Consider the following 26,865-nt stretch of genomic DNA (forward strand, 5'->3'; position numbering starts at 1 on the left):
AATCGCAGAAAATTACAACAGGTTCCAGACGTGTTAAAGTTATTCAATTAGCAGTACTCCCTCCTGGAGAAGGACAATTTGTCCCACTTAAGTAAGATTTTCATAATAATGACAAGTTAATTCTTGTTTCATCACTATATTCCAATTGCCAAACCCATCAATATGAAAAAGTAATTTCCATTATCTCCAAGATCCTAATGGCTTTCCTTGTACAGCCCCAACAACCTCCTCATATCACCTGGCCAATCTTTTAATACATATGAATGTCCTACACAAATGAAATATGTTTTAAATCCTCTGCCTTTAAAAACAAACAGAATGAAAAGAAACACAACAGACCTTCCCCAGACCACCAAATCTGAGTGAGGAATGGATACCCATGGTCTCAGCAAAATAGATCAGTTTAGCTGTCTTAACTATGTCCACACAATTGTTTCTGAAGTGATTTTCCCACCCTTAGCACAGAGAAAGAATAATGAAACTTAGGAAGAAGTTTAACAAACAGGTGGCAGCCATGCATAAGTAATCTGCACGGTTCTTGTGCCTCGACACAAGTAGCAATAGAAATACTCCCCAGTGCCAGAAAACATGGAAGAAAAAGAGCTAAGGAAACCAATGCATAAAACCCAGGGATACTGAGTATAAGGATGTATTTAAAGAGGCTAATACTTATATTTGATTCATTAACATTTTTGTCCATATAAACTATTTAGGAACTGAGTGCTTTCAAATGTCATTCTCGTATTCTCTCAAAAAATCTGTTTAAAAAAAAAAAAAAGTCAAACATCAGACTTCCATCAGGATCAGAAACAACTTCTTACACTATTATTAAAGTAGATGCCACAAAAAACATATACTGCACAGATTAGTTGTTGCCAGTAACAGCTATTACATCTACTTGCTTTATTTTACTGACTGCAGACTGAGGCAGATAATTTCTTCATAGAAACTGTTTCAACTTACTAAGACTAGTGTGTAGCCTTCCAAAATTGTAGAGAATTATTTGCAAGTGACTCACAGACGGCATTTACTCACCACCTTACCTTGTGCTGTACACACAGAATCCTAAAAGTCTGTTTTACTTTTTTGGCTGGCACAGTGAGGCACTGTTAGATGTTTTTTTCTTTAGTAAGGGTTACTTAGTTCTGTTTTAACACTTGACTCTGAGGAACCTTTCTACTGCTGAAACTTTATCTTATGAAAAAATTACAAGCTGCTGACCTCTGAGATAATAAAAACTGAAAACCTTATGGCATAATGACACCATGGAAGGCAAGACACTTGAGCATTAAGCAGCTGAGGTATCTTAAAAACTTTTTGTTTATAATTAAAATACATATTTAATTTTAAATGATGAAAAATTAATGCTATATACTGTTTCCCACAAGTCTTTCCCAAGAGAGCTGTAATAACATCCACTGCTCCATGGACAGTAATAAGCATGATGTATTTCTCATAATTTGGAGAACTGGAATATTTTGCTTTAAAACATTCAATTAATAACTTAAAATGGCTTAATTTTCCACTGCTAACGAAATATTTTCAGATCCTCATAACAAACTCTCACTGAATTGTAGCCCCCTAAAGATACCATCAACTAATGAGGGCAGTGATGTCTCTTTTTACTTTTTTTTTATTTTTACTTTTTCCCATTGTTTTCCTTTTGGTATCCAGAGCTGCTTCAACATTACAATGACATAAATATCTGTAAGGAATTTAACTTAAAGAGCTTTAGATTTCATCCAAAATGTCCACTGAAAAGACTTTGCAACATCATTAAAAAATTAACACAAAGCTAACATTTTGCTCTATTTTTCCCTAGCAACATTTCATTCAACGCGTGTAAAGGAAAGGTTTTAAACATCCATTTAAAACATCCATTTAAAACATCCATTACCTTATTCCACTCACTTATTATTCTCAAAAAAACACAATACTCTTCTCCCAGCTTTAAAGGAGCATTATAAAACTTCCCGTAGTATTGTCTGTCTCCAAGAGCAATTGACATGTTATCAGCAACATCTTTCGCCCGAAATTCAGCTGCCACATATCCTTTACCATCAGTGGTGTTACTAAAGAAAGTTGCAGCAGCAAAGGTGTCACAAATAAAAGTGTTTTGCAAACCCAGAGGAAGAACAATCACTTGATAAAGACTAGAGTGAAACAAAAAAAAGTAAACATTAGCCCTCACTTCAATGTACCAAGCATTAGACACTAATTAATTCAGTTTTTACTATTTGTAGATTCTTAACTGCTTTTTATTATGAATGTATAATATGAACACTTCTTATAAAATAATTCTCTGTGTGTGTTCCCTTAAGTTTTGAAACAAAAGAACTGCATGCACAGCTTAGAACTAGTTCTCCTCACAATATAGACATTAACTTGACATGTTTATTCATGTTCAGAAGAGCATCAAAATGAGTTACTGCAGCTACTCTTGCCCCTCCCATTTAACGTAAGTTCACCTGTGAAACAATACTTCATTGGCCTATGAACATTACCTGTAATTGTCCAGAAATAAGATTTTTTTCTGTTTAAGGAGGTTGAGGGCAGGTACCATTTGTAACAAATAAATCTGCCTTCAGACCTCTCAGAACAATAGTTAGACTATGATAACCAACCATAAGACTCATTACTAGGGCTGCTACACTAGTAAAAAACTAGTGGTTACATATTATTTTACTTATTCTCTTCTTCACAATGTTGAGTTACAGTTACCTTTACCTTCTGTCACAAACAGCCCTTACTAAGGTGTAAATAATTTTTTCTCTAGACATATATTTTGGTAGTAATACTGTAGTATGAAAACAGGACTTCAAAATTTGCATAAGTAAAGACATTGTTTACCATTTCCTCTGGCTCCCAGGGGAAAAAAAAAAAAAAGTGCTGGCTATGAGTTTGCTGGAAAAAAACCCCACATGGGTAAAGCTGTAATTGGAACCATCAATAAAAATCCAGTGTGGAGAAAGGAAAAAACCAAACCGAAACCAACAGCAAAAAATCAGAATTATCAAAACAAAATTTTATTCTAAAAAGCAGGAAGTGTGTGATGCCAAGTATTATTCCACTAAGGGAGGCAAAACTGAGAGTTACAGCTTAAGCTTTCTCCCACTGCTAACAAAAATACTCTAAGCCTCATAAAAAATTCCAATATCTAAGAAACATACGTCTGTAAAATGTTTTTTGAAAGGGTGAAGAGTGAACAGAAACAAACCTGATTGGTCCATTTTGATCTTCTGCTTTCTGCAGTCTGAGCAACGGCGGAGAACCTCGTACTGCAATGAATTCTACATCTGGGGAAGGGGGATCTAAAAAGTAAACAAATACCAGTGCTGCATAGATGTTTTAGAAATATTCCAGGCATGAGGGTTCCTAGCTGGTTTTTTTCCCCCAGAACTTGCTCTGTTAACTGAGCCTCAAGTCTCTGACAGCTGAAGTCTGCAGACAACATAGTCTGGTCAAGACCAACTCAAAACCCTGTATTGAACTGTACTGGCTATCTGGGAGAAACAGAGATGCCCAGAAATAATGGAGAATTGAGACAGAAAAGATCTATTGTAAGATGTAGTGATATTTATTAGAGTAACTGAAATGGTTAAGAAGAAAAAGATGAAATACTGGGCACACAGCCCACTCAAAGAAATAAAATGGTAAGAATAAATTAGTATCTATCAGCGTCAAAAAGTACTTTCAAGAAGGCCTTAGCTACTGCTCACAGTCTGCTAGCGACATCCACTCCCTTAAACTGCATGTCAATATGGGTACAGAGCTCTAATTTGTTTTAGGGAGAATTTCCATCAAGCCCAAAACTTACCAAACACTTGTGGCTCTCATTTCAGTGCCAATTATGACAGCTGCACACTGACAGACTGGTGACATGATGATGAATATTACAACTCTCACCACATTTCTCGTAAGGCGAAGCTCTAACTGAAACAACCCACTACTGAAATAGCACCATTTGAATGATTATAATTTCCTGCAAATAAGGGATTTCTGTTTTTTTAATCGTTGAGTGCTTTATGCCCAAAATGTTTCCCACTGAATTTAAAAAAAAAAAAATTCTGCTGCAAAACTTGAAAAAACAAAAATTAAAAAGTCATGTAGAGATACTGATACAATAGAAAATGTTTTTTTGCTGTTCATGTTACTGGCTGAAAAGTAAGTTCACTGTACATATTACAGCATAATTGCTTTAACAAGTAATGAGAAGAAAATTTTAACTTATAGAAAATCACTACTTAAAGAAGGTAGGAAGCTGATTAAATCAAGAACACATCTACAGAAAATGATATTTTAAATCTTTAAAAATTGTATTTTAAAAATAAAAGTACTAGCTGGGTGTATGTGTGATCTTTTAATATATAAAGTCATAGCTGTAAAACTCACAATCTATCTTTCTTTCCCTTGAAGCCTATTCCTGTATTGGCTTTTTAAATTTTTCATTTCACTGATTTCACTTAATGCTAATTACTCTAAATAGCTGAGGACAATATAAAGATCTAATCAGATATATCATTATAAATTTGTAAAGAAGTATGTGAAGCAATAGTGAAGAACTTATAGTTCACACTGCCATCCCGAGTTAGATGAAAAAGACTAAAAACATTGAAGAATTTTGTTCAGCATGTAAAGCACTGGTTACCAAGTGCTTTGTAAACAGAGTGACAGAGCTGATCAGAATGATCATGACTTCACAAATATTTCTGAAAAAATTCTTGCTATTAAGAGGTCAGAAGAATAATGGAGATGTGGATTCATATGAACTTAAATATCACGCACTGGAATACTCCCTGCATAAAAATACTAAGTGTATGCATGAACAAACGTATGCAAGTGTTTACAAGATTGGCATCTAATTTCTTCCCTACATTAAAAAAAAGAAAAATCATTGTCAGGTTTTAATCAGTCCTCTTTCCCCATTACATAAATCAGAAAATCCCTTCTTTGTAATGCTCATGCTCTGAAGCTACATATGAAATGAACTGTTTCTCTGGATCCATGATGTGCCAGTACATAGGCATTCCTGAACTTCCCAAAACCACAGTTTTTGTCTCATCCGTCAAAAAAAAATCTATCCCAAAGCAAAGCCTGCAGAGAGATTCAAATATCAATCATATTTAAATGTGGCTCAACTGAAGAAGTTACTCTTATTTAGGATATTAGAAGTTAAAACAAAACCATTAGCTCTTCCTCTATTATTCTGGTTTTCAAGCACTTGAGAGTGTCTATAAAACTCAGTTTTTAAATTGGTATGGGAAAACAGGTAAAGAAATTAAGAACAAGGCCTTGTCTGAGCATGCCTTAATAAATGATCTTCAAAAAGAAAAAGGAACAAAGTCCTCAAAAAGGAAAAGGAACAAAGGAACAAAGCCATGTGTAAGCATCTTAACACCAACAGAAATCATGAATGAGAAAGTACACCCACAAGACACTCCTTTCTGTCCTTGGAAACAGACATGAACTCCCTTCTTGCCTAAAATCTTGCTACCATCTTTTTATAGCTACAGTATAATTAGTGCCTAATGATTTTTCACAATTGACTCGATTTTGTCTCTGAAGTAGACAGGTGCAGAGAGCTTGTCTAAAAAAAGCTAAGAAGACATAAAAGAATGTGCAAGATGCGTGTTACTGGAAGTATGAAAGGAACAGAATTTCAGTGACCCATGAAGCATTTGCTAGACTATATTTACCATCCACAAGATGATGGGCAAAACCAAGTTTGTGCTCAGCACAGAACTATTTTTAAAGGATACTATTTGCCAGGGAGAAGGGCAGGCTTTTAAGGTCCCAAGTTCTTGCTTTTTTTCTTCAGAAATAAAATGGTTATAATATAGTCTCATTCAGGAAAACATAAATACAAATATAGATATACCTATGGAGGATATCAAGAAGTTTTCTTAGTGTGCATTTACAAGTCTTCCTTTTTGAAAAAAAAAAAAAGACTCAAGATAACATTTACAAGATTATTGTATTTGGCAACAATCTTTACAAAGACTGTTCTTGTCAGGAAATGAAGTCTATTAGGCAGCATTCAGCTGATCATCTGGGACATGTCTATTCACACCAGCTGAAACTCCACTGTTGAGACTTCCCAAACATTGAAAATACAGGAGGTCTGTGTATGAAAGTCAAGGAGATAAATATCTGATTTTTCCTGAGCTGGGAAAAAAAATAAACTGACTGAATTTTTTGAAGATGCCATGTTGAAGATACTTTAGGAGACTTATGAGGCCACCTACAGCATATTAACAGTAAAATACTTTTTTTTAGCCTCAGTCCTTACAGCCCAGTCTAATTTATACAGTACCATTTCAACAGCCACCAGAACAAAAAAAAACAAAACACCAGTTTTCAGACTTAAGCTAACAATTAATAAAAATCACTCCATCCACCGTGGAAACATACCATCTGATTTAACAACCAACATGATTAAAAAATAATGGGACAATTGAAGAAGCAAACTATACACCGACTCTAAAACTGTAAATAGTTCTTCTATAAATTCAATTGTTTGTAGAGGTAATGCAGTTCCCAAAAGGGAAGAGGGAAGAGTTCCCAAAAGAGTCAAAAGGACTCTACTGGAAATATTTTAACCGTATCCTCTTCATCTTGCATAAGATGAAGATGAAATATAAGATGAAATAGCAACAAATTTAACACCTTATTTAAATTATAATTTTGGGGCAACATGTGTTTAACTTTGCAACATGTTTGCTGTTTGTTTTTCTGTTTAATTTTCACTCAGTTTCAAACTGCAAGAGACCAACTTTTTTTTTTTTTTTTTTTTTCTTTTCTTGCTTTTTTGGCTTCCACTTACACAAAAATCAACACAAAGAAGAGTATTTGGTTGGCAAGTTTTCATGAAGATTCCTCATGACAGAGGACCACCTACCTTTTATTGTTCATTGTAAAAATCAACTGCCAGGTACAAAATGAGCTGTGTATCAGGATCTTCTTTCAAAACGGAAGTGACCTAACTTTTACACAGAGACCTCTTCTGGCACTACGCACGTACATTTGTTAAGCACTATCTCAGCAGAGAGGAAAACATGCCAGCTGCCAAGGCACAAATACCACTTCACACAGCACCTGCTGCAAAGTGTTCTCTAAAACTCTGCTGAGCAAGTGACCCAACGCAATCCTATGGAGTTTGGGAAGTATCACTGGATGGGAGAGTAGAGGACTAAGCCTTTACTCAGTGTAAGTACCCAGAAATTACCTCACTCAATAAAATCATGAGACAGCTTATGAGTTTTTATAAGCCACATGTACTCGTGAACTCGTGGCTGCTACTTTTAAGTGACAGTTAGAAAGTGTCTGGAAAGAATTACATCATTATCATAATTTCATTTTTTTAAAAATCCAGGCCACTATCCTAAAGAGTAGATTTGTGAAACAAGCGATTTTTTTGCCTTTCATGAAGCTTAAAAATAATAGATTTACTGTGATATTGTAATGCTATCAGTTTCAAAACCTCCACGATAGCCCAGTTCTTCATAAGCAGTCAGAAGATAACTGGTTCCACCTGGTGGCTGAACAGAGCTACACATTCTCGTACAGTTTTCATGTCACTTGAACACTCTCCAAGAGCTTACATGTTTCTTATCCATTCCAAGTTGTGACCCCAGCAGGAAGAGTGATACCTGCACTAAAGACTGCACTTCACAGTGTAACATTAATAAGCCAGTACAGAAAATCTGACAGTTTAGAGATGATGCAACACCATTCTAAACAAAAAATGAGCTAAAAATAGAGAGATGTTTTTTTATCAAAGCACTTTAGTGTCATACAAATGTCTTGCTAAATAGGGAGGCTGAGACTCTCTTACAGAACCTTATTTGCTCAGTTGTCCTTTATGTTTTGTACTCTACCAATCAGAGATAAGGCATCTGTCTGAGGTACTTGCATGCATCTCTCTCCTTTGTATTCTTGATGACGTTAGTGATAACTCATAAGAAGTGCAGATGTGCTATGACCTCCTTTTTCACAGTGCAGAGAACTCATGCAGAAAAGGTGACAGCCTCTCATAGAGCAGGGAATTTAACTCAGTTCCCCTGGATACCAATCTTGTCTAAGATCTAATCTTGTCTACCAAACTATCTTTCCCACGCCATGCCATGCCAAGATGGCATTTTAAAATACTGCACACCCATTTCTCTCCCTCTTCTGCTACTGAACAATCAATCCTATGAAATCTATGAAAATAAATGGTGAAAAATTTTGAGCATGGAAAGAGCGCTTTTACAACCTACCATTTAACACTGAGATCAACAACGCCGTTTCACTCAATGTGCACCCAATAGTTCATTTTGCAAATACATAAAATAAATGGCAGGACCTACCTGTGATTTCTGTTGTCAGTGAAACAAGCAGTGAAAAATTCAAAGCAACCATGGAAATATTAACAGAGTAATTGGTGCCTGGCTGCAAATCAAAACAAACTTCTGGAGCCTGCTTGCGTGTAGTAAGGTTGAAGGTCATTTCATGGAAGAACTCCTTCTGATACCAACGGTGGCCTTGCACGTGAAACTGTAACCAAACAAACGTGGTATGGAAAATGCAATGTTTAAATATATCACCTGCATTCAAAAATGTCATGCTTTAAATTAGAAGAAATAGCAGAAAAACATATCACTGCATACAAAGTAACAAAAATGTTGGCACTAACAGTCATTCAAAATCAAATGCTTCCAAATATCACAGGAATTACAGACCCTCTTGATCAGTTCGTACATTGTCTGAGTTCTTTCACTTTTCCTGCTCTAGCAGGAAGCAGCTAGTCTAGCCTCTTTTCATTAGCACTAAAGCTTCCCCTAAGACTTGATTTCCTGTTAGCTTCCTATAATAGTGCACTTCCATTTTAGTATATTGTTATGGTGAAAAAGTGATGAGTTATGTAAGTAAGCTCACATGAACACCACTCTGGTTTGACCCTGATGGCCAAGTGAAAATAATTCAAGTCATCTCAACCTACGTCAAAAAGCAAAGTACCATCCAGGATCTGCCTACACACAGTTATAATTCCAGGCAAATTGTACAGACCCATGGGTTTTTCATTTCAGTTGAATACTGTGTGTGTTTGGTTTGTAATTGATTTGCCAAATAATAATGGAATTATTAACTGAAAGCCTATCCTGATCACTCCAGTGTTGATGAAAACTAAAACCTTGCTGTATTGTAATAATGTGCTAATTTTCCTCTAAATAGATCCTATGCCTTTTGATGGTCTCTGAGCACCACTTAGCACAGAGATTTGAGGTAACAGCAGGTGGTCAAGACTCCTAGCTAAGACAGTTCAAGTAGAAATGCCCTGCTGGGATGAGGTAAGATTAGAGGCATAACATGGGGCAGAGTGGACTGACTCTGTTGAACTGGAGCAGAGCTGTCCAAGGCCTGAACATGACAAAATGGAACATATTGATAAGGAAGGTAAAACAGGGCAGAAAACAGGGGGAAAAATAAGCATGAAACAGATGACAAAAGAGCATGGTGATTTCTGTCTTTTTTGAAGGTTCTGTGCAAGCTTACTCCCTGGGATTTTATGAGAGACATTACTAAAATAAGTAACACTGCTAGAAGTGAGTGTTTGAAAAATAACTTTTTTTTCTCTTCATAGAAGTGACTGATATAAATTTTTTTCTAGATTCAAAATACAGATTGTCACTTACCGAGTATCTGTCTTCCACATCAGTTCTCCTGACATTTCTCTGCCATTTTAAGCAAGTATCATTAAAAATTAATATATTATTGAAAGCTTCCCTTACTGTAGAGACAAAAAATGGAACAACTCATTATAAAAATGTCAGCTTTTTAATTTAATTGAATACAAGTAGTTAATTTTTTAAAAAGGTTTTTACATTAATTTTATATTAACTTTCTGAGAAGGAGATAGACGCTCGTTTCTTTTTGAATGACAAGCACAGTAAATAAAGCATGAACATTTTCCAGAGCAAATGTTTTTTTGAAAAAGCAAAGCACATTATTTAGAAAATCAAGACCTGAAGAGGTCTGGACAAAAAAGATACAAGGATCCAGTGGTTCAGAACTTCTGATGGAAATAAATTTATCATAGAACAATTTCTCACAGCTGATGGCCTTTAGGAAAAAGCATGTGAAAGACATTTTTGTGGATTCCAAAGGCAATTATTTCTCATGGTCAGTCTCATTCAAATTAGTATGTCAGAAAGCAAGCTTAAAGCTTCCATGACCAAAACATTACAAAAAGATGCCTTCTCTACAGAAGAACTGCCACAACACAGCTCATCACCACTAAACATAGAAACATTACCTGTAACAATTATATCACAGCAAGCACTTTACAATGGACTGAAATTCCAGAATGCAACCAATAATGCTACTGCACCAATCCTGCATCAGGCAGAAGACATCCTGAAGAAGAAGCAAGTTTGCCAAATCTTTCTTAAGGACTCTGATTGCCATTGCTCAGTTTGCTCCTAGATTCAAAGGTCTTGCAGAAAAACAGGATGCTGATGGTGGTTGCACTTGTGTAGTCAGCATAAAGAATGATACAGTCTAGGAGACAGACTTTTATCCTGTCCGCTAAATTCAAAAGAATGAGTTCTTCCATAAGCACAAAGAATAAAAAACAAAACCTACCCTTTGTTTGAACTGCTACAGTTACTGAGACACTGATGTTTGTGGAAGAGATGGTAGTAATATTCACCACATAATTACTGCCAGAGTTGAGATCTAAACACACCTTGGGATTATCTTCACTTGTACTGATGTTAAATATCACGTCTTCTGAGAACACCTTCTCATCCCATCTTTGGCCCAGTATGTGAAACTATTGAAGAATTAACAAATTTGATTATGCAATTGATTGTGGCTCTAAAAAATTCAGAACAGTAGTTCAACTAAGTACCGGAAAGCTAGAATTATGTCTGACTTAGAGTTATCATCTCAATCAAAAGAATCCTGTCCTGTGACTGTTTTAGTGCAATAAGATGGCTTAATAAATAAGGTTAATTTCTGCTGGCTGTTAAAATTACAAACATTTTTCATGCATTTCTACAACAAATAGGAGGAATCTGTAATGGTGACACTATATAGTGTCTTTCTCTTCCAACACAAATAGTAAGGTATAAATAAAAATTACATCTTTTTGTTTTTCTAATTTTGCCCTCTTGCCCTAGGGAAGCAATAGCGAGACTGAATGATAAACAGCAGCAAAAGCTAAGCTTCCCTAAAATGGTGCCTGTGCAGTGAAAGAGAAACCTGCTGTTTGTATGACATGAAGGAATGGACAAAACTTATCTAGCTTTGTTCTGAACCTCACTTCATGCACCCTATCACTACTACATGATGCTCATTATATCATCTCATCCTCATCACATTCTGAAGTGTCTTGCAGATAGTGCAGTTTGGGCAAAAGCACATTACACCATAGAATCACAGCTTGTAAGTTAATTCTGGGTACATGACAAACACCAGTTTTGAACTGTTTGGATAATTGGGAACTTGTTGCTTCCATCTCAGCAGTACTCAATAAAAGCACTCAAACTGAAAATAGATTGGTTTATAAAAAAAGGAGGAGAAAGACAGGTCGTTTTCCAAAATGATTACCCAACCTTGACATTATTTTCCACAATCATCTACCCAAGGCATTTTCTTTTTTCCCTGTGCTAAATAAGAGACTTTCCTTGGGATGCGGTCATTCTCAAAACATGGGAATACTTAAAATGTTGTTTTGGCTTTCAATAACACTGACTGAACTATTTGTTTCTGAGAATTTGTATATTAACTTTTATACTTCTGTCTATAGGTGGAAAAAAAAAAAAAAAAGTAGTTACCAAGGTGGTTTCTATTTCCATGAAAAACAGTTCTAGAATGTTCAAAAATAATACGGTTAAGCTTTTTGAGCAAAACACAGTATTTCAATATATTTGGCATTTCTAAAACCAGTTACATACACTACCTGCAAGGGATGAACTGTTTACTTGAAATGTTTGCATCCCAGATAGGGACAAAGCCCAAGTTTTGCAATGTTTTCTATGCCAATGTGACCTCTACGCTGAAATTTCAATAAAACATAACTTGTGCTGAAATGTTTCTTATGGTTTCAAGCAGGTATTTGGGCGATTTCCTAGAAAAGTGTATGAAAAGCTTTTGAGTTCTTTCACTAAACTTTAGGACAGGGATTTTTTTCTTTCCTAACCCAGCCACCTTCTGGTTTCTAGGCAATTCACTGGGAAAAGAGACACAAATTACCATAAAACCAAAACTCACATACTAAGCATCCACTGCTGACTCACCAGAATAAACCTGGACAAAGTTAATCCCATTGTCAAATACAGCCCACTTACTGTATAAATTTCCTGCATTCCTGGTCTCCCAGTTTTCCTTTGCCACTTCACACATGTTTCATTGAATACAGACAAATTACTGAATAATTCTTCCTCTGCAAATAAAAACAAGAGCACAGAATGAAAATAGTTATAATTTCTCAAGGAAATCCTAATGTTTGTGGCTATTGTCTATTTCTTCCTTTCCTTGATCATTTTTTCAAACAGGAAAAATAAAATGAGGTAGGTAAAAGTTAGGCAGTAAGTTTCCCCTTAACTGGTTTAGCTCCCCAAACTACAATATGTTAGGCTTAAACAAAATCAAAATGAAAAATCAGATTCCGAGCTAATGACTGAAGTCCTAAAACACAGAGACAGCATTATGTAAACTACTATGACTAATAAAAGCAAAATACTTTGCACTTTAATGTAGAACAATTTGAATTTTACTGACTTTACAGGTCCTGAAGAGGACTTCAAAACTACATCACAGTTTCTGAAGAGCAAAGCAACAAGCCCATTGACTTCATCAGATGGCTGATATGTGCCTCTGTATAAAAACATACAACAGAATTCTTTCTCACACAAGGACTTCCAGTACTTACTGTATAAAAGATAACTATCTTTCCTACTGGTTGCCCAACCCATGCAAAAGAGCCAAAGAGAAAAGATATTTTGCTCTGCTTTGGATATTCCTCCTAGTCGTAATACACTAAAGGTGTATCATGTATATGCATTCCTTTATTCTTTGTCTAAGTGTTTCATTAAGCAAGTTTAAGATGCAATTACACCACCAAAAATGAAGAGCAACAAACAACACCCCAGTTTCACTACTTCTGCCACCAGTTCTGTATTCTCCTCAAACTTTGAGTGCTAGCATCTTGATCTTGTGACATGCAACAGTCTATATTCCAAAGAATGAGACACTCATAAATCAGCTTGAAGATTTTGTAGATTATTTGATGTGATGGATAAGAAGTGTCGTTAAACCACAAATACAAAGTTGAGCAGATTTAAATGAGCTGTCTTCAAGATAAAGAGGCTACCAATAAGCCAACAAAATACTCTTCTGAATACAACAACCCACATTAAAGTACTTGGAAAAGAGCTTTTTTTGTAGCTGAATATATGATTTGGTTCATACATTTGACTGCGTCACTTTTAAAACAGTGCTGACAGTTTTGCTGGTTTTATAACGAACAAAATTAAATAACACAGCCACAGTAAAACACTTTTCAGAATGAACTACAGATTAAAAGAATGAAGGACACAGAACTAAGCATATAAACAGTACCACTGCAGCAACAAGATATACATCCCTCAACATACTTGTATTCAAATATTTACACACTCATTCTGTACATATTTACAAAGGTCCTTCTGGTCACACCTCAGACTGACTATGAACTTTGCTCCTCTTTTTACCTTCTCAACTCTTCAAATAGTCATTCCTATCCCTTATTGATCACACAAATCCAAGCTCATAGAGATTCTCAGCCGAAAAACCCTTACTAGCTGCAGAAAAAAAAGAATGGAATTTATAGGATAACTTTGGTAGATACTTCAGAAATGTTGACACAGCAGTTGGTGTAATGCCCTGCTGTAAAAACAAGCATTGCTCAAGGCACCCCTCCATATGTAAGCTTCATTACTATTTCACAGACCCTTCACTCCCACCCCTTGTAGCACATGGACATGAAGCTGTCATAGAAATAAATTAATATGTCATTAGCTTCTAAAACTCCTCACATAGGCATTATCTGGAACTTAAAACTGTTTATGCATTTTGCAGTACTTTCCTTTCTTTTCCTTTTCCCTTGATTATTAAAACTGTAATATGTTCAACATTTAGATGTCTCAACTCACCAGTTCTGTTTATTTCCCAACTAAATTTAACTTCTCCATCCCAAATTGTCATTAAATATAGAAACGCTATTGACAAAGTCCTCTTATACAAAAGTAGAAAAAGAAATTAATTTGCATGTCCCCTACAACAAACTTTCTTATAAATGATTGTTTGATCAATGTATTTAAGTTCAGTTGTGTTTTATTGTTGTGTTTTTTATTCATGTCAGCCCCACAGTATTAAGATTTTTGTAGCAAAATCAGATACACTTCTATTAAAAGACTGGATGGCAAAAATTAATCAGAGCATAGCCAGAGGGAAAATATTTGCATATACATGAGACGTGAACAAAAATGCAAAACGTTTTAATGTGTGAGTTTATAAAATATTTAGTAAAAAAAAAAAAGAAAATAAATCAGCAAACCCCCCAAAAATTATCATGCCAGGTATTCAGGCAAAGAAAGACAAGTGGCCTCCTTGAAAGGAAGAAGGCAGAACTGGTAGCATTTTTTTCTGTATATACATCTATTTTTCTGTCATGTTTTGTGAACTTGCAAAAGGACAAGGACAGTATTTACTCAGCAGCCACCCACAGAACAGCTGGCAGACTTTTTCTCTAAAGCTTCCACTCTAAAATGAGTTGGAATAAAAGAGGATGCAAAGCTCTAAACACCACAACAAAGTCCTGGGTTTATGGGGAGACTGCTTTTCCTTCCTTATTCTTACTGATCACTCACTCTTTGTTCAGATAACCTAATGTACAGGAAGTGTTATCAATCCCAGGACCACACACATGGCGCGCAATAACAGCACCAGGTATCCCTGCAAAAGCTACTCCTGCATGTAGAGGGAAACAGGTTTCCTGACAGATTAATACTCCTGTGAAACCTAGCAGTGCCAGTGACTTCCAGAGCTTGTGAACTCCCAGTGTGAAATGCACTCTCTGTGGCTGCCGTCCGTGTGACATCTCAGCAGGCAGTGGGTCTGGTGTTCATCAACACCTTTCACTCAGACTCACAAATAAGACAGCAAAGTGAACACCCTTCCATGTTCCCAAACTTCAGCACTAGAAATTTCAACTTGTGATTAACCCAGAAGTCCACTGGATGCCGCTGCTGCTCCACTGACCTACAGGTTACCCTCACAATCTCCTTCTTACCCCAAGGCAAAGGATCCTAGAAATGACATGGAAATTCCTTGGGATGGGAGCAGAATGGTTATAAAAAAGTTCCTAGAAGTGTCAGAAACTGAAAGGCAAACCTGGAAGAGGGTAGGGAGAGATGCAAATAGCAGCAGCTATTAGCTGCCAGGAAAGGCAGGTTCTGGTAAAAAGAACACAAATGGGGGAATGCAAAAAGTGAGAAAAAAGGTGATTCAACAGTGCTGAGATGATTGTCAGCGGGACAACAGTTGTGTTAAGAAAGCCAAAGATGCCAATTTTAAGAAATAAAACAAGGAGTGAAGGTCCCAGTCATCTCCACTTTTGAAAGCTTTGCTAGGAAGGAGAGCCTCTGTGTGTGTGGGGGGGAAATGTTACAGGTACTGCATAAATCACAGAATCACAGAATCATCCAGGTTGGAAAAGACCTCTGAGATAAGCAAGTCCAACCCTTAATCTACTGCCACTGTGTTTACCAGACCACGGCACTGAGTGCCACATCAGTCTCTAATGCCTGTAGTGCTATTCTCTTCTGCCTTAACCCTGTGCTGTGTGGACCAACCTTAATCCTTCACTTTTCAGCCTCTGTGAGTTCAGGTCTGGGTACTCAGTATTATTTTTTGATGATGCCAAGGGGGAAAAAAAGTATCACACAAACAACTCTATGTCTAACCAGTCATTACAACAACATAACTTCTTTCACATATACAATCCATTAGTCCTTATCTGAAAGAACATCTGAATACCCGATCTCAGCTTCACACACATCAATGAAGTGTTTCTGAACTTGCACGAAAAATCAGCATTTACCAGAAAAACAGAACTTACTCCTACATGACATTCCACCGTCTGCAAGTAGCTAAAAGAGCATCCACAGGTAGAAATTCACTTACAGAGCTCTTCCCACTAATTCCCTTATGTATATGCAATTTAGGGGAAAGAAAAAAAAAAAATCAAAATAGTAGCTCTATTGTATGTTTTGCCTACTCCACTCTGTGAAAACTGCAACTGATGCTACAAGTACCATCTGCTACTAACATGCACCATACATGTTCAGTCACAAAAATTAAATGGCAGCAAACAACATTTCAAAGGTAACTTCTGCTAAGGCTTTTCCAAGGCACTGTTCAACAGAATAGAGGCAAACTCCTCTGGTACACAGCAACTTTCACAAATATATATGGAGTTCATTTTACAACAACATATCTTCAGGAGTTATACTTCTGGGGGCAGAATAATACATTTTTACAAGGTTTTTCACAGTTTGTGTGACATACTTGCTTGCAGTTTATCTAGGATCGCAAAATTTCAGCACATTTTCATCTTCAGCCCGAAACTTTACATCAAAATCCATGAAAAAAGACCAAAGTGATGGGCAGAGACAGTCATATAGGAAAGAGCAGATAGCTAATGATTCACCACTCCCATTAGTCCAAAAAATATTACCAGGAGACAGTCAGGAGCTGAGTTATTCATGTATTGAACCATCCTGACAAAAATTTAAGAGATGCAATTGTGAGCTTACAAAGGAAAGATGAATCAGTCAAGGGTCAGACTAGATGGGATTAGAAGGGCTGAGAATAGAAATGCACATGATTTATTTCCCAGCTGAAAGAGGTTCCTGAGACTGAAGACTTCTATTTGCCATCACAAACTGAGTAATTACTAATTCAAACAAACAAATAAATAGCCCTGCAAAAAGCCACACTGTGTTGCATCATTTTGATGTAAGAAGTAGCCCCTCTCATAATACAGATTCCACCTCCATTTTTTAGGCAACTGAAGAAATTATCAGATGTCTGCATTTAACATATCAAAGCAGGCTTTTACAAGAAGTCGGGCCCATGAGATAATAGGAAGTGCAAAATATAGGAGCAAAATATAGGGGCAAAAATACCTCCTGGCATTTTTTATGGAACAAGTAAAGGCTTAGGATATACATTGCAAGTGCAGACTTAGGAACAAGAATCTCAGGTAGATAAAAGAGATACAAATCACTTTTTTCTTATAACAATCATGTCCAAGGACTGACACAGGAGAACAACATCAAGAAGATTATGTTCCTTTGACAGTGGCTTTAATTCAAACTTTGAAAAAAGGAGAAGCTGCAACAGACAATCAGAAAGAGCACTTCTGGGGAAAAAATTGATGGACTATTTAAGCCACTTTAGAGATAAATAGAAAGCTTGAGTAAAGCACTTTTAAATTAATTTGCTTAGTTGTTTTCAGAGCCTTAGTTATTTTCAGGGGCTTCATAATAAAATTAAGAACTAAAAAGAATAAGGTACAAACATTAAATCAATGGGAAAATATTGTATAGCATTAAAATTCCATTTCAAATCCATAACAGACTTTACACACCAATAAAGGATTATACACCACTTCATATATAAGAATTAAAATTTTATCTTCATTAAAATTTACATGTAGAAAACACTTGTTTTTAAAATTGTGTTCAATAAAACTGTTCCATAAATAATCTTAAATAATTCTAAATTTCTACTTAAGAAAAAAGATAAATAAAGAAGTAAAAAACAAAGTGTATGGAACCGTGATCTGTACAGTCTCTAAATATATATATTACAATAGACAGTCTGCCAATATGACTATCTTCCTTTTTATATCCTGATGTGTATGAATGTGTAAGTCTATTATAAATCACTGGAAGAAGTTTTAGAATAATCAGTACACATCAACATTTGATGGCAATGAAAAAAAGACTTGACACTGCTGGGTCAAAATTAAAAGATACTAGCCACCTACTGAAGGGAAAGCATTGTAAAAACTTACTGAAGACTTTAATTACACTATGATCACATTAATTATTAAGGTTGGGGGTTTGGGTTTTTGTTTTAAATGTACCTGTCTGGTTTTTTCTTATCAAGGAACTTAAGAATCTATTATTCCAAATCATAGTAACAAAAGGGATTGATGAATCATGTAAAATAACAATAGTATATTTGAACAAATATAGTTTGCAACTGGAAGCTGGCTGAATGTGGGAATATTAAGGGGATACTGCTAATTGGTTGAATTTCTGAGTAGTGGCTGCAACCACAGAGTGGGTATTGAGCTAGAAAAGAACAATTTCAGCTGAATTTTCCTCTCATGGAAATCCAGTGCATGGTGTGGCAATTTTGTCTGTAGAATGTTACCTTTGAACAACTGATTTTAACTTCATTAGCAAGACAGAATAAATAAAAAGTCCTGTTTAATAAATGGCTTTTACTTTCTGACTGAACTTCACTGCATAAATTGAATGCCCCAAAGGTGCCTCTATTTGATCACTGTGGCTGAAACAGTACCTATGCCAAACAAATCTGAAGGCAGGTATGACCTACCTTTGCACACCAAATCAGTGCCATCCCACTGTCCTTTGGCATTGCAGACAGCAGTCTGGTTGCCACTGGCAATAAAGTAGCCATGGACACAATTGTAAGTTACTTTACTTCCATATGTAGTCCCACTTATAGATGCTGGATGGGCATTTAAAACAGAAGGGGGAACCCCACAGTCCACACCTAGGGAGAGGAGAAAAGATGATGACAAAGTAATTAGTCAAGCTGCAGAAGTAATGCCAGCTGCACTCTCATGAGTATTTATTTCATCATTATCAACTAGCCATCTTCTCCTGTGGTAATCCAAAAGTTCCTCATGTTCCCTTCTGCAACATCATCACTGTGAGTGAGTGCTCCAGATACTCCAGAGCTGCTTCCAAATTATTTCTCTCTCTCCTCCCCTCATTTATGGCTTGCTAAATCTGCAACTCCTTCCTCAGCCTAGCTGTTAGTATACAGAAGGTATTTGGTGTTTGTTTCTTTTTCATCTTCAAGATTGTCGTGTTTTTAAAAACCTGATTACAGGTAGCAAGCTGGTTCTATACCATTGCAATAAACAACAGTCAGAGGGACACAGATGATGAGAAACTGCATTTAGGAAGCAAATTTTTTAAACTCTACAAGGACTAGAGAAATAAAAAAAACATAGCAAAGGTTACAACATACAACACAAAAGCTTCCTGCTACGGCTTTTGTGTTACCATGACACAACACTCGACAGTTTAACTAAACTTTTTCACATATATCCCATCTTCCCATTAAATTATACAACTTTTCATCTCAAGACATTTCTTTAATTAATATTCAAGAGAAGATATACTTTTCAAAGACACATTACTTGCATATATTTAAATTAAAAAGAGGATCTATTCCACTTTAAGTACCCTGGTGTAAGATGACTTGTCTTACCAAGTCTGGCCTACCTTCAATGACTAGTTTCATCATGACTGTATAAAATAAACTTCTAAATTATCATAAGAAGGACTAGAAAGAAACTTACTGTTTTTCCTGAACCAGAAGACATTACAACTGGTCAGGAGAAAATCTAAAAGTATCAATAAAGACTTATCAGGGAAGCCCTCAGAATATGAATACTAACTAAAAGGTGCCTTTACTAATATTAAAAAAAAGAGAAAGAGAGAGAGAGAGAGAGAGAGAGAGAGAGAGAGAAGAGTTAATTGTAACTGAAGGTCAGGAAAAGAGCTTGCAGTACAAAGAGGAAGTATGAAAAATCAAATTTGAAAAAGCAGTCACTGAAAAACTGTAATAAAAATAAATGATCCAACAATTCACAGGGACTACATTCCACAAGCTTCCCTTAGGGACCTTTTGGGACTTTGGGCGCTTTGCTTTCTAATTCATTGTCCTTTATTTATTTGGGGAAAAAACATTCTATTAGTTGTTTTAGTTTTATATAATTTTATATTAAATTGTTTTGTCTTTCCCTCCTCACAGCTTTCCTAGAGATATTCAGTATTTAACTTTTACCAGCCACAACAGTTTAGCATCCTTATTCTAGCTGATTTACTTTCCATAGACATGCATGCAAACATTACATTTCTAACCACTCTCAAAGAAAAGGAGAAAATATCAATACAAACCAACCAAACAACAAAATGTGTAAGAACTAGGAACCAGGAGGGCTTTTCTATTCCTACTTGCATGGTAGAATTGTTATACATAGTATAGCTTCCTGTAGCTACCACTTCAAGTGTCATTTTACTAATATACAGACTTTCTAATGTCTGACAGGAAAAAAAATCCTGCAATTGTAAGCAGCAATACTTCAAAAGAATAGGCCATTAGAACACCCAAACAATCGAAAGTTTTAAAGATGTTCATGGGAGGCTTCACACTTCAGAAATGTGAAGGTATTTACTTGGACCAGTATCAAGAATTTTCAAAAATGTCATAATACTAACAAGAAGAGGTGGCAAAATTCTAAAACCTGTTCTTTTCTACTCTGCTTTGCAAATAGACAGATCTTGAATAACTATCCTCTGGATTGAGGAAACAAGCTTCTGTCTTTAGCAAACATTTTGCCATGCTTAAACTCCCATAATGAAGAATCTAAGACTTTTTTTCACCTTTACAGCTTAAAGCAGCAGGTTCCCAAGTTTCATTTGCAGTGCAATATGAAAACTTTCCGTTGTTGGTGTAAAATCCTTCTTCACATTCATAATGAACTGCACTTCCTGGAAGCAAGCTGTAGTTCCCCACAATGTAGCCATGCCTCATTTCAGGAGGGGAACCACATCCAATTTCTGCAAAGAGATTTGTTTAAAAGATCTTGCAGTACAAAAATCACAATGCACAACCACATTAAAATGAGCTGAAATGCACCAGTCACTTCTTAAAATACACTCAATTTGATGAATCTGAGGGGCTGCAAAGGGTAGAAGATGAGAATTGAAGAGTTGCACTGGCCACAACTAGAAGATCCAGGTATTGAGTTATACTACTGACATACACCTGGTACCACTCACAACACCAGAGAGGAGATAGCACAGTAGGATGATGCTTTTTGTGTGCCCATCTCATCACAGCAGTGTCTGTGAACGATCCTTCAACATCAGAGGAAAAAGTTGTGCATTGAGGCCTGAAATTATTTGCCTGAGCAAGGGAAAGGTGAAGCACTGGAATGAAATGAAATGAAAAGAATGAAATGCTCTGCCCCACAGTTCCTTCCTCTCACTGAGCCAGCCTGCCTACAAAACCTGCACTCCTTCAGCACAGCTGCTTGAGAAGGCTCCCCTGCCTGACTCCACCACCAACACAGCCAGTGCAGGCACACTGCCACAGCACCTGGAGGGTGGAGCTGGTAAGATAAGAAGGAGTTATCAGCAATTCTGGCAAAAAGAAGCAGGGCACTCCAGATGGAAAAGACGGCCAAACTACAGGCGGTGACCTCTACTGAGAGTTCTTGCATTAAATCAGAAATGAAAGCTGGACAGAACTGAGGCAGTTCCTTCCTCGGTTCCTTCCTCAACCTGGGACAGTTGGGTCCTTTCCATATTCTGATGGCTACAGGTTAGGCTGCTAGCACTTTGCATCTGTGAAAACCTACACGACAGAGGAAAGGAGAAATGCTTCCAAATTGAGGGTTTTGTTTGTTTGCTTGTTTTTTGGTGGTTTGTTTTTTTTTTTTGTTTGTTTGTTTGGTTTTTTCCATGGCAAGATAAACAGAAAAAGGCTTATTTATGCAGGTGGCACAGTATGGTATAAATAGCTAAACTATTGTTTTATTACTTCTCTCCCCTAGGCTTGTTTCACTCATCTGACCTCCCCTTACCAGCTCTTTTCTCTTCCTCTTCATGTAGTGTGACTATGTAAGTGCATTATACCACACTTCCTTCCTATTCAGAAACTAAACACATGACATTAATGGCATTACTAAGCTTCTCTGACCTGGCACACCTGAACCACTGTGTGGAGAGCCTGTACAAATCATATTTGGTTTTGACTCTACCATTCAGACATCACAGTAGCAAGCTGAAAACAAGAAGAGAGAAGAAGAAAAGCATGCAGGGGGGAGGGGGGGGCGGGAAAGAGCAGACTCCATTGCCCTGCCCTGCAGTCTCACCTTTGCATGAAACCATGTTCCCATCTGCATGAAAAGAACGCTCTCCATTCTCTAATTTATAACCATCATTGCAGTAACACTTGTAGCTTCCTTCAGTATTCACACATCTTGCATTGTGACCACACAGGCCAGACTCCTCACATTCATCTATATCTAAAATTCAGAGAAAAACATATGCGCTTCATGGTAGCTTATGTTTAATTAATTAACATAAGATCAAATCTTAAAAAAAAAAATAAAAAACAACCAAAAAACCCCAACAAAACCAGAATTCCATGAGGAGTTCTATGTAGCTTCTAATGGGTCTTCTGTGAAACAAAGAAGCTTATAATTGCCTGATACTTAAGCATCTGGAAGGAGGAGACTCTCACTTTTGCCACCAACTATCTTTTAAATTGTTTCTGTTTTACCTGCTAAATAGTTTCTATTGTTACCTCCTGCTACCAATGGTCCCAGAAAAATCCCATACCTGCAAATACCTTCATCAGTCACAACAGTTCAATACTGTAACAAGAGTTAGGTAATAGTATACACTAAACACAAGCATGAGATTCTGTGGGAAAGATAGGTATCATCTTAGTCTTGTTAAGCTATCTTCTTTTTCTGCAAAGACTATGTGAAACAGAGTTTTGTAACATGGCAAAGAATACAAAAGTGATCTAATTCATAGCTGCTGGAACCTAAATGTCAAATTGTTTGCATCCACAGCAGAAGCTGCCCTGATAAAGATTTACAATTTATAAAGGTTCTAAACTGATAAAAGTTCTAAATTGATATGTACCTGTACAGTTTGTGCCATCATTGGGAATAAATGTCTTGTTGTTGTTGGAAGCTCGGTATCCATCAAGGCAAACACAATAAAAACTTCCATGTGTGTTATGACACAGTGTGAAATTTCCACAGATCTTGCTGGCTCCAATCTGGCATTCATCTTTATCTGTCAGCACATATAAAACACGTCAGAAAGATTCAGTAAAGTTTCCTTCATCCTCACTCATTCCTGTTTGACCACATTTCCCCTGCCTGCTTTCCAAGTTATTTGGGACGTAAACATTGCTCATTAGCTGGAATGCTGAGACCATCAGAGGTTGCTGCCCCAGGATGGAACTGTGAATGAAGCTTCATGACACAGCCTGAGCTGATTTGAGGGCTGTTGATACCAAGGAGCTCTGCTTACCCTTCCTACTCCTTCTTGCAGTGAATTCTGGCAGCAGAACTTGATGGAACTTGTGCTGATCTTACCCAACTCACTCAACTGGCAGAGAGTTAACATGGCAAAATATACAACTCATCTCCACCACAATGAGATAACTGAGCCCTGTAAAGGGCCCAGCAGATGCCAGTGCTTGTAAGGGATGGGGAAAAAATGGGAGTGGAAGGGATCAGAAGTGGAGAACCTTCCCCTTTAAGCAGTAGTAAACTATTACATATACTGTCATAGCATTTGAAGACATCATTCTTTGTTTCAAGAATTGATTTGTCATGTAGAGATAGTACTGAAAGGAGACAATAATAAAAACAAGGCTGAACAATACTTCTCATGTAGCAGACAATTGCACACTAAGACAGATGACTTATGAAAGTAATTTTTAGTTAACCAGAAAACTGAGATGACTGGAAAAGTCAGGAAAAGAGCACAAATTCCAATTGGCTTTATTTTCTAGTTTCCAGTTCAGTAATGCATAGGTTGAAAAGAGTAAGAAAGTAAAGCCCACCATATTTAATTTTTTTTTTCTGAATCTAGGATACAAAATATTAAATGAACCAAATCCAGTTCTATTTTTAGAAGTAAATGTTTGATGAAAACCTATATTTTCCAATACAAAGTTAATTTTAATCCTTCATTATATAGCAGAAACTGAATAAAGCAGTTAAGCAACTAAGTAGAAAAGAATACTTAAATCAAGTACAAGTACAGCTCATTGTTAACCACTAAAAAAAGAAAAAAAAGAAAAAAAAGAAAAAAAAGAAAAAAAAAAGGAAAAAAAAGAAAAAAAAGAAAAAGAAAAAAAAGAAAAAAAGAAAAAAAAGAAAAAAGAAAAAAAGAAAAAAAGAAAAAAAAGAAAAAAAAGAAAAAAAAGAAAAAAAGGAAAAAAAAGAAAAAAAAAAGAAAAAAAAAGAAAAAAAAAGAAGAAAAAAGAAAAAAAAAGAAAAAAAAAAGAAAAAAAAAGAAAAAAAAAGAAGAAGAAAAAAAAGAAAAAAAAAGAAAAAAAAAAGAAGAAGAAAAAAAAAAAAAAAAAAAAAAAAAAAAAAAAAAAGGAATATCAATTCATCCACAGCCCGGGTTTTGGAAACTGCCAGGAAATGATAAAAGCTCTCACTGTGTTTTTAAGAATTCAGTAATATTACTTGAGAAAGAACATTTTTGGAGCATATAGTTTCTCTCCATTGAATGAACAGGTATCCTACCTTGACAATGGGTTCTTCCGTTTCCTACAAATCCATAATTACAGATGCAGACACTTTTTCCTTCAATTTGATGACATGTAGCATGAATGTGGCAAGTTGCACAGACATCTGAAACTGATCTGTTCACAATAGCTTTAAAAATAGAAAAAAATTATTTTAAAATAAAATAAAAATAAATAAAGAGAGAAAGAGAGAGAGAGAGAACCATAAAGGTGGTCTGGTATGGACAATGGGCACAGAATTTAAAGTGGAGATAAAATCCAGATTTAAAAGCGTAGCATGGAATCCCATCTGCTCCCACCTCATTTTCAAACTTGCAGCAAAACCACAGCTGTAGTACTCAGAGGATAAAGATAAAAAAGATAAAGAGAGGATTAAACAAAACATCTACAGTGATCAGCTTTCTCTGTCAACGAAACTTTGACAGTAAACAAAACAGCTTTATAGCAGTTAGCAAGGCTTAAGTTACATGTAATAAAAATCTTTAGCCAATAGTCCTATTTTTTTCTCCACATTAATTTTCTTTCCCTTTTATCTTGATTTTTGTTTCATCACCTATTTTTAAAATTTTTTCCATTCTTTACACATAGGCATTTGGTTGTATTTTGTTTTTTATTTGTATTTTATATCATCAGAATGTATATGTTATATATGCTATTCATAAAAACAATACTAAGAATGCTGCCAGGAGGAAAAAAACTTACAGTAATTTTAGAAATTAATTTATATTAGAAGTAGTTTAGCAGCATGTGACAGAAAACCTATTTTATTGTAATTTGATAGGGTTACAAGGATACATGAAACTAGCATAAAATATAAACTTATTCCGTTGTATCTTCCCTCATGTTTTAAGTGGACTGTGCATTTCTCTCCATTTTTTTTGTAAGCTCTTTGTTACTTTCACACATGCACTGGCTTCACAAATAATAAACTCCAGCATGGACAATCTGAACATAGACAAAGCATATTTGTGCTTGCATCCTTTTCATATTTTTAAAGAAATAATGCACAAGCTGATGGTGTCTGACGATGCTGGACAGAACAGTATGGATTATTTTTTTTCATTTCTATAAAACAGCAAAGATCGATAGGGATGGTGTGGTGCTTGCAGAATACAAACCTTTTACTGTGCATATGTCAGCTCTGACAAAATATTTCTTGCCTTTACATGGTGTCTAAACACATAACTGTACTTGGAGGGAGAAAGCAGCTGCACACTCTGGCCGGTTATTTTTGTGCACAAAATTTGCCAGTGTGATTAAACTGCCTGTCCACAGACACAAGGCTTCAGTTTTGCTGATAGTGCATCCCCGTGTTGCCCAGGGGATGCTTCCCGTGGGAAGCACCGAGGGAAATCCCTGCTCCCAATTCTCAGTGCTTTGATACACTCTCTATAAGTGTATCAAAGACTCTAAGAAAACTCTAAGTGTACAATGGCAGCCAACGCAGGTCACACAAAAAAGTAATAATAATAAAAAATAATTAAAGTTTCAATTGAAAAATTTTTAAAATTTAGTTTTAAAACATCGCCATCAAGAACTTTCTCGCGATATCGTCATCTTCTGATAAGACACGGGAGTGTCCTCCTCAGATTGCTGCTCCGGGAGATAAAAAGCGGTTTGTTTCCCTCCCATCCCGCTGCGGGTGACGCTTTCTCACCCATTTTTCCTCAGTAACACCGCTTTTCCCCCCGGCACTGCAGTCACCTCACGGTACCCGGTCCGGTCCGGCCCGGCCCGACGCTCCCTCCGCCGCAGCTCCCGCCCGGGCCCTCCCGCCCAACGCCACACGAGGCCGCCCTCACCGCCGCCCTCGACGCCCGGCTGGGTCAGGGGCCCGCGGCCAGCCCACAACCCTCCTGCTGCCGCTCCCCTCGTCCCGTGGCCTCCGTCCCCTCCGCGCCTTCCCGCCTCAGCTGACGGGCACCGCCCCAGGCCCGCGCAGGGGGTCCGGCGGGCCCGCGGAAGCTCCGCACTTACCTCGGCGCCGCTCCGCGCAGTGTAGCAGCACCAGCAGCAGCAGGAGCGGCCCCAGGGCCCGACCGTCCCCCGGCCTCATGTCCTCTCCACCGCCGTCTCCTCGCTCCTGGGTGCTGCGTGGCCCCGGTGCCCGCGCATTCTCCCCGCAGGGTGGGAGGGCAGCCCGAGGGGAGGGCAAAAGGCCGCGGCCCCTGAGCCATGGGCGGCCCTTCTCTTATCGCCGCCGCCGCGCCCTCGGGG

The 26,865-nt window shown here is 36.9% G+C and overlaps 1 protein-coding gene across 1 annotated transcript in view; it reads right to left on the bottom strand.

Moving 5' to 3' along the window:
* The window catches only part of SUSD1 (sushi domain containing 1), a 34,864-nt gene extending 7,999 nt beyond the window's left edge, over positions 1–26,865 (bottom strand). The window contains exons 1-12 of the mRNA XM_030467987.1: positions 26,626–26,865; positions 24,647–24,778; positions 23,019–23,174; positions 22,238–22,390; positions 20,742–20,918; positions 18,658–18,837; positions 12,333–12,427; positions 10,624–10,813; positions 9,675–9,769; positions 8,349–8,535; positions 3,218–3,311; positions 1,898–2,153 (exon numbers count right to left, since the gene is read on the bottom strand). Coding sequence (XP_030323847.1) covers positions 1,898–2,153; positions 3,218–3,311; positions 8,349–8,535; positions 9,675–9,769; positions 10,624–10,813; positions 12,333–12,427; positions 18,658–18,837; positions 20,742–20,918; positions 22,238–22,390; positions 23,019–23,174; positions 24,647–24,778; positions 26,626–26,704 — 1,794 coding nt within the window. The 5' untranslated portion in view covers positions 26,705–26,865. The remainder of the gene's footprint in view (positions 1–1,897; positions 2,154–3,217; positions 3,312–8,348; positions 8,536–9,674; positions 9,770–10,623; positions 10,814–12,332; positions 12,428–18,657; positions 18,838–20,741; positions 20,919–22,237; positions 22,391–23,018; positions 23,175–24,646; positions 24,779–26,625) is intronic.

This window comes from Calypte anna, chromosome Z, assembly GCF_003957555.1.
Source record: "Calypte anna isolate BGI_N300 chromosome Z, bCalAnn1_v1.p, whole genome shotgun sequence".
NCBI lineage: Eukaryota > Metazoa > Chordata > Aves > Apodiformes > Trochilidae > Calypte > Calypte anna.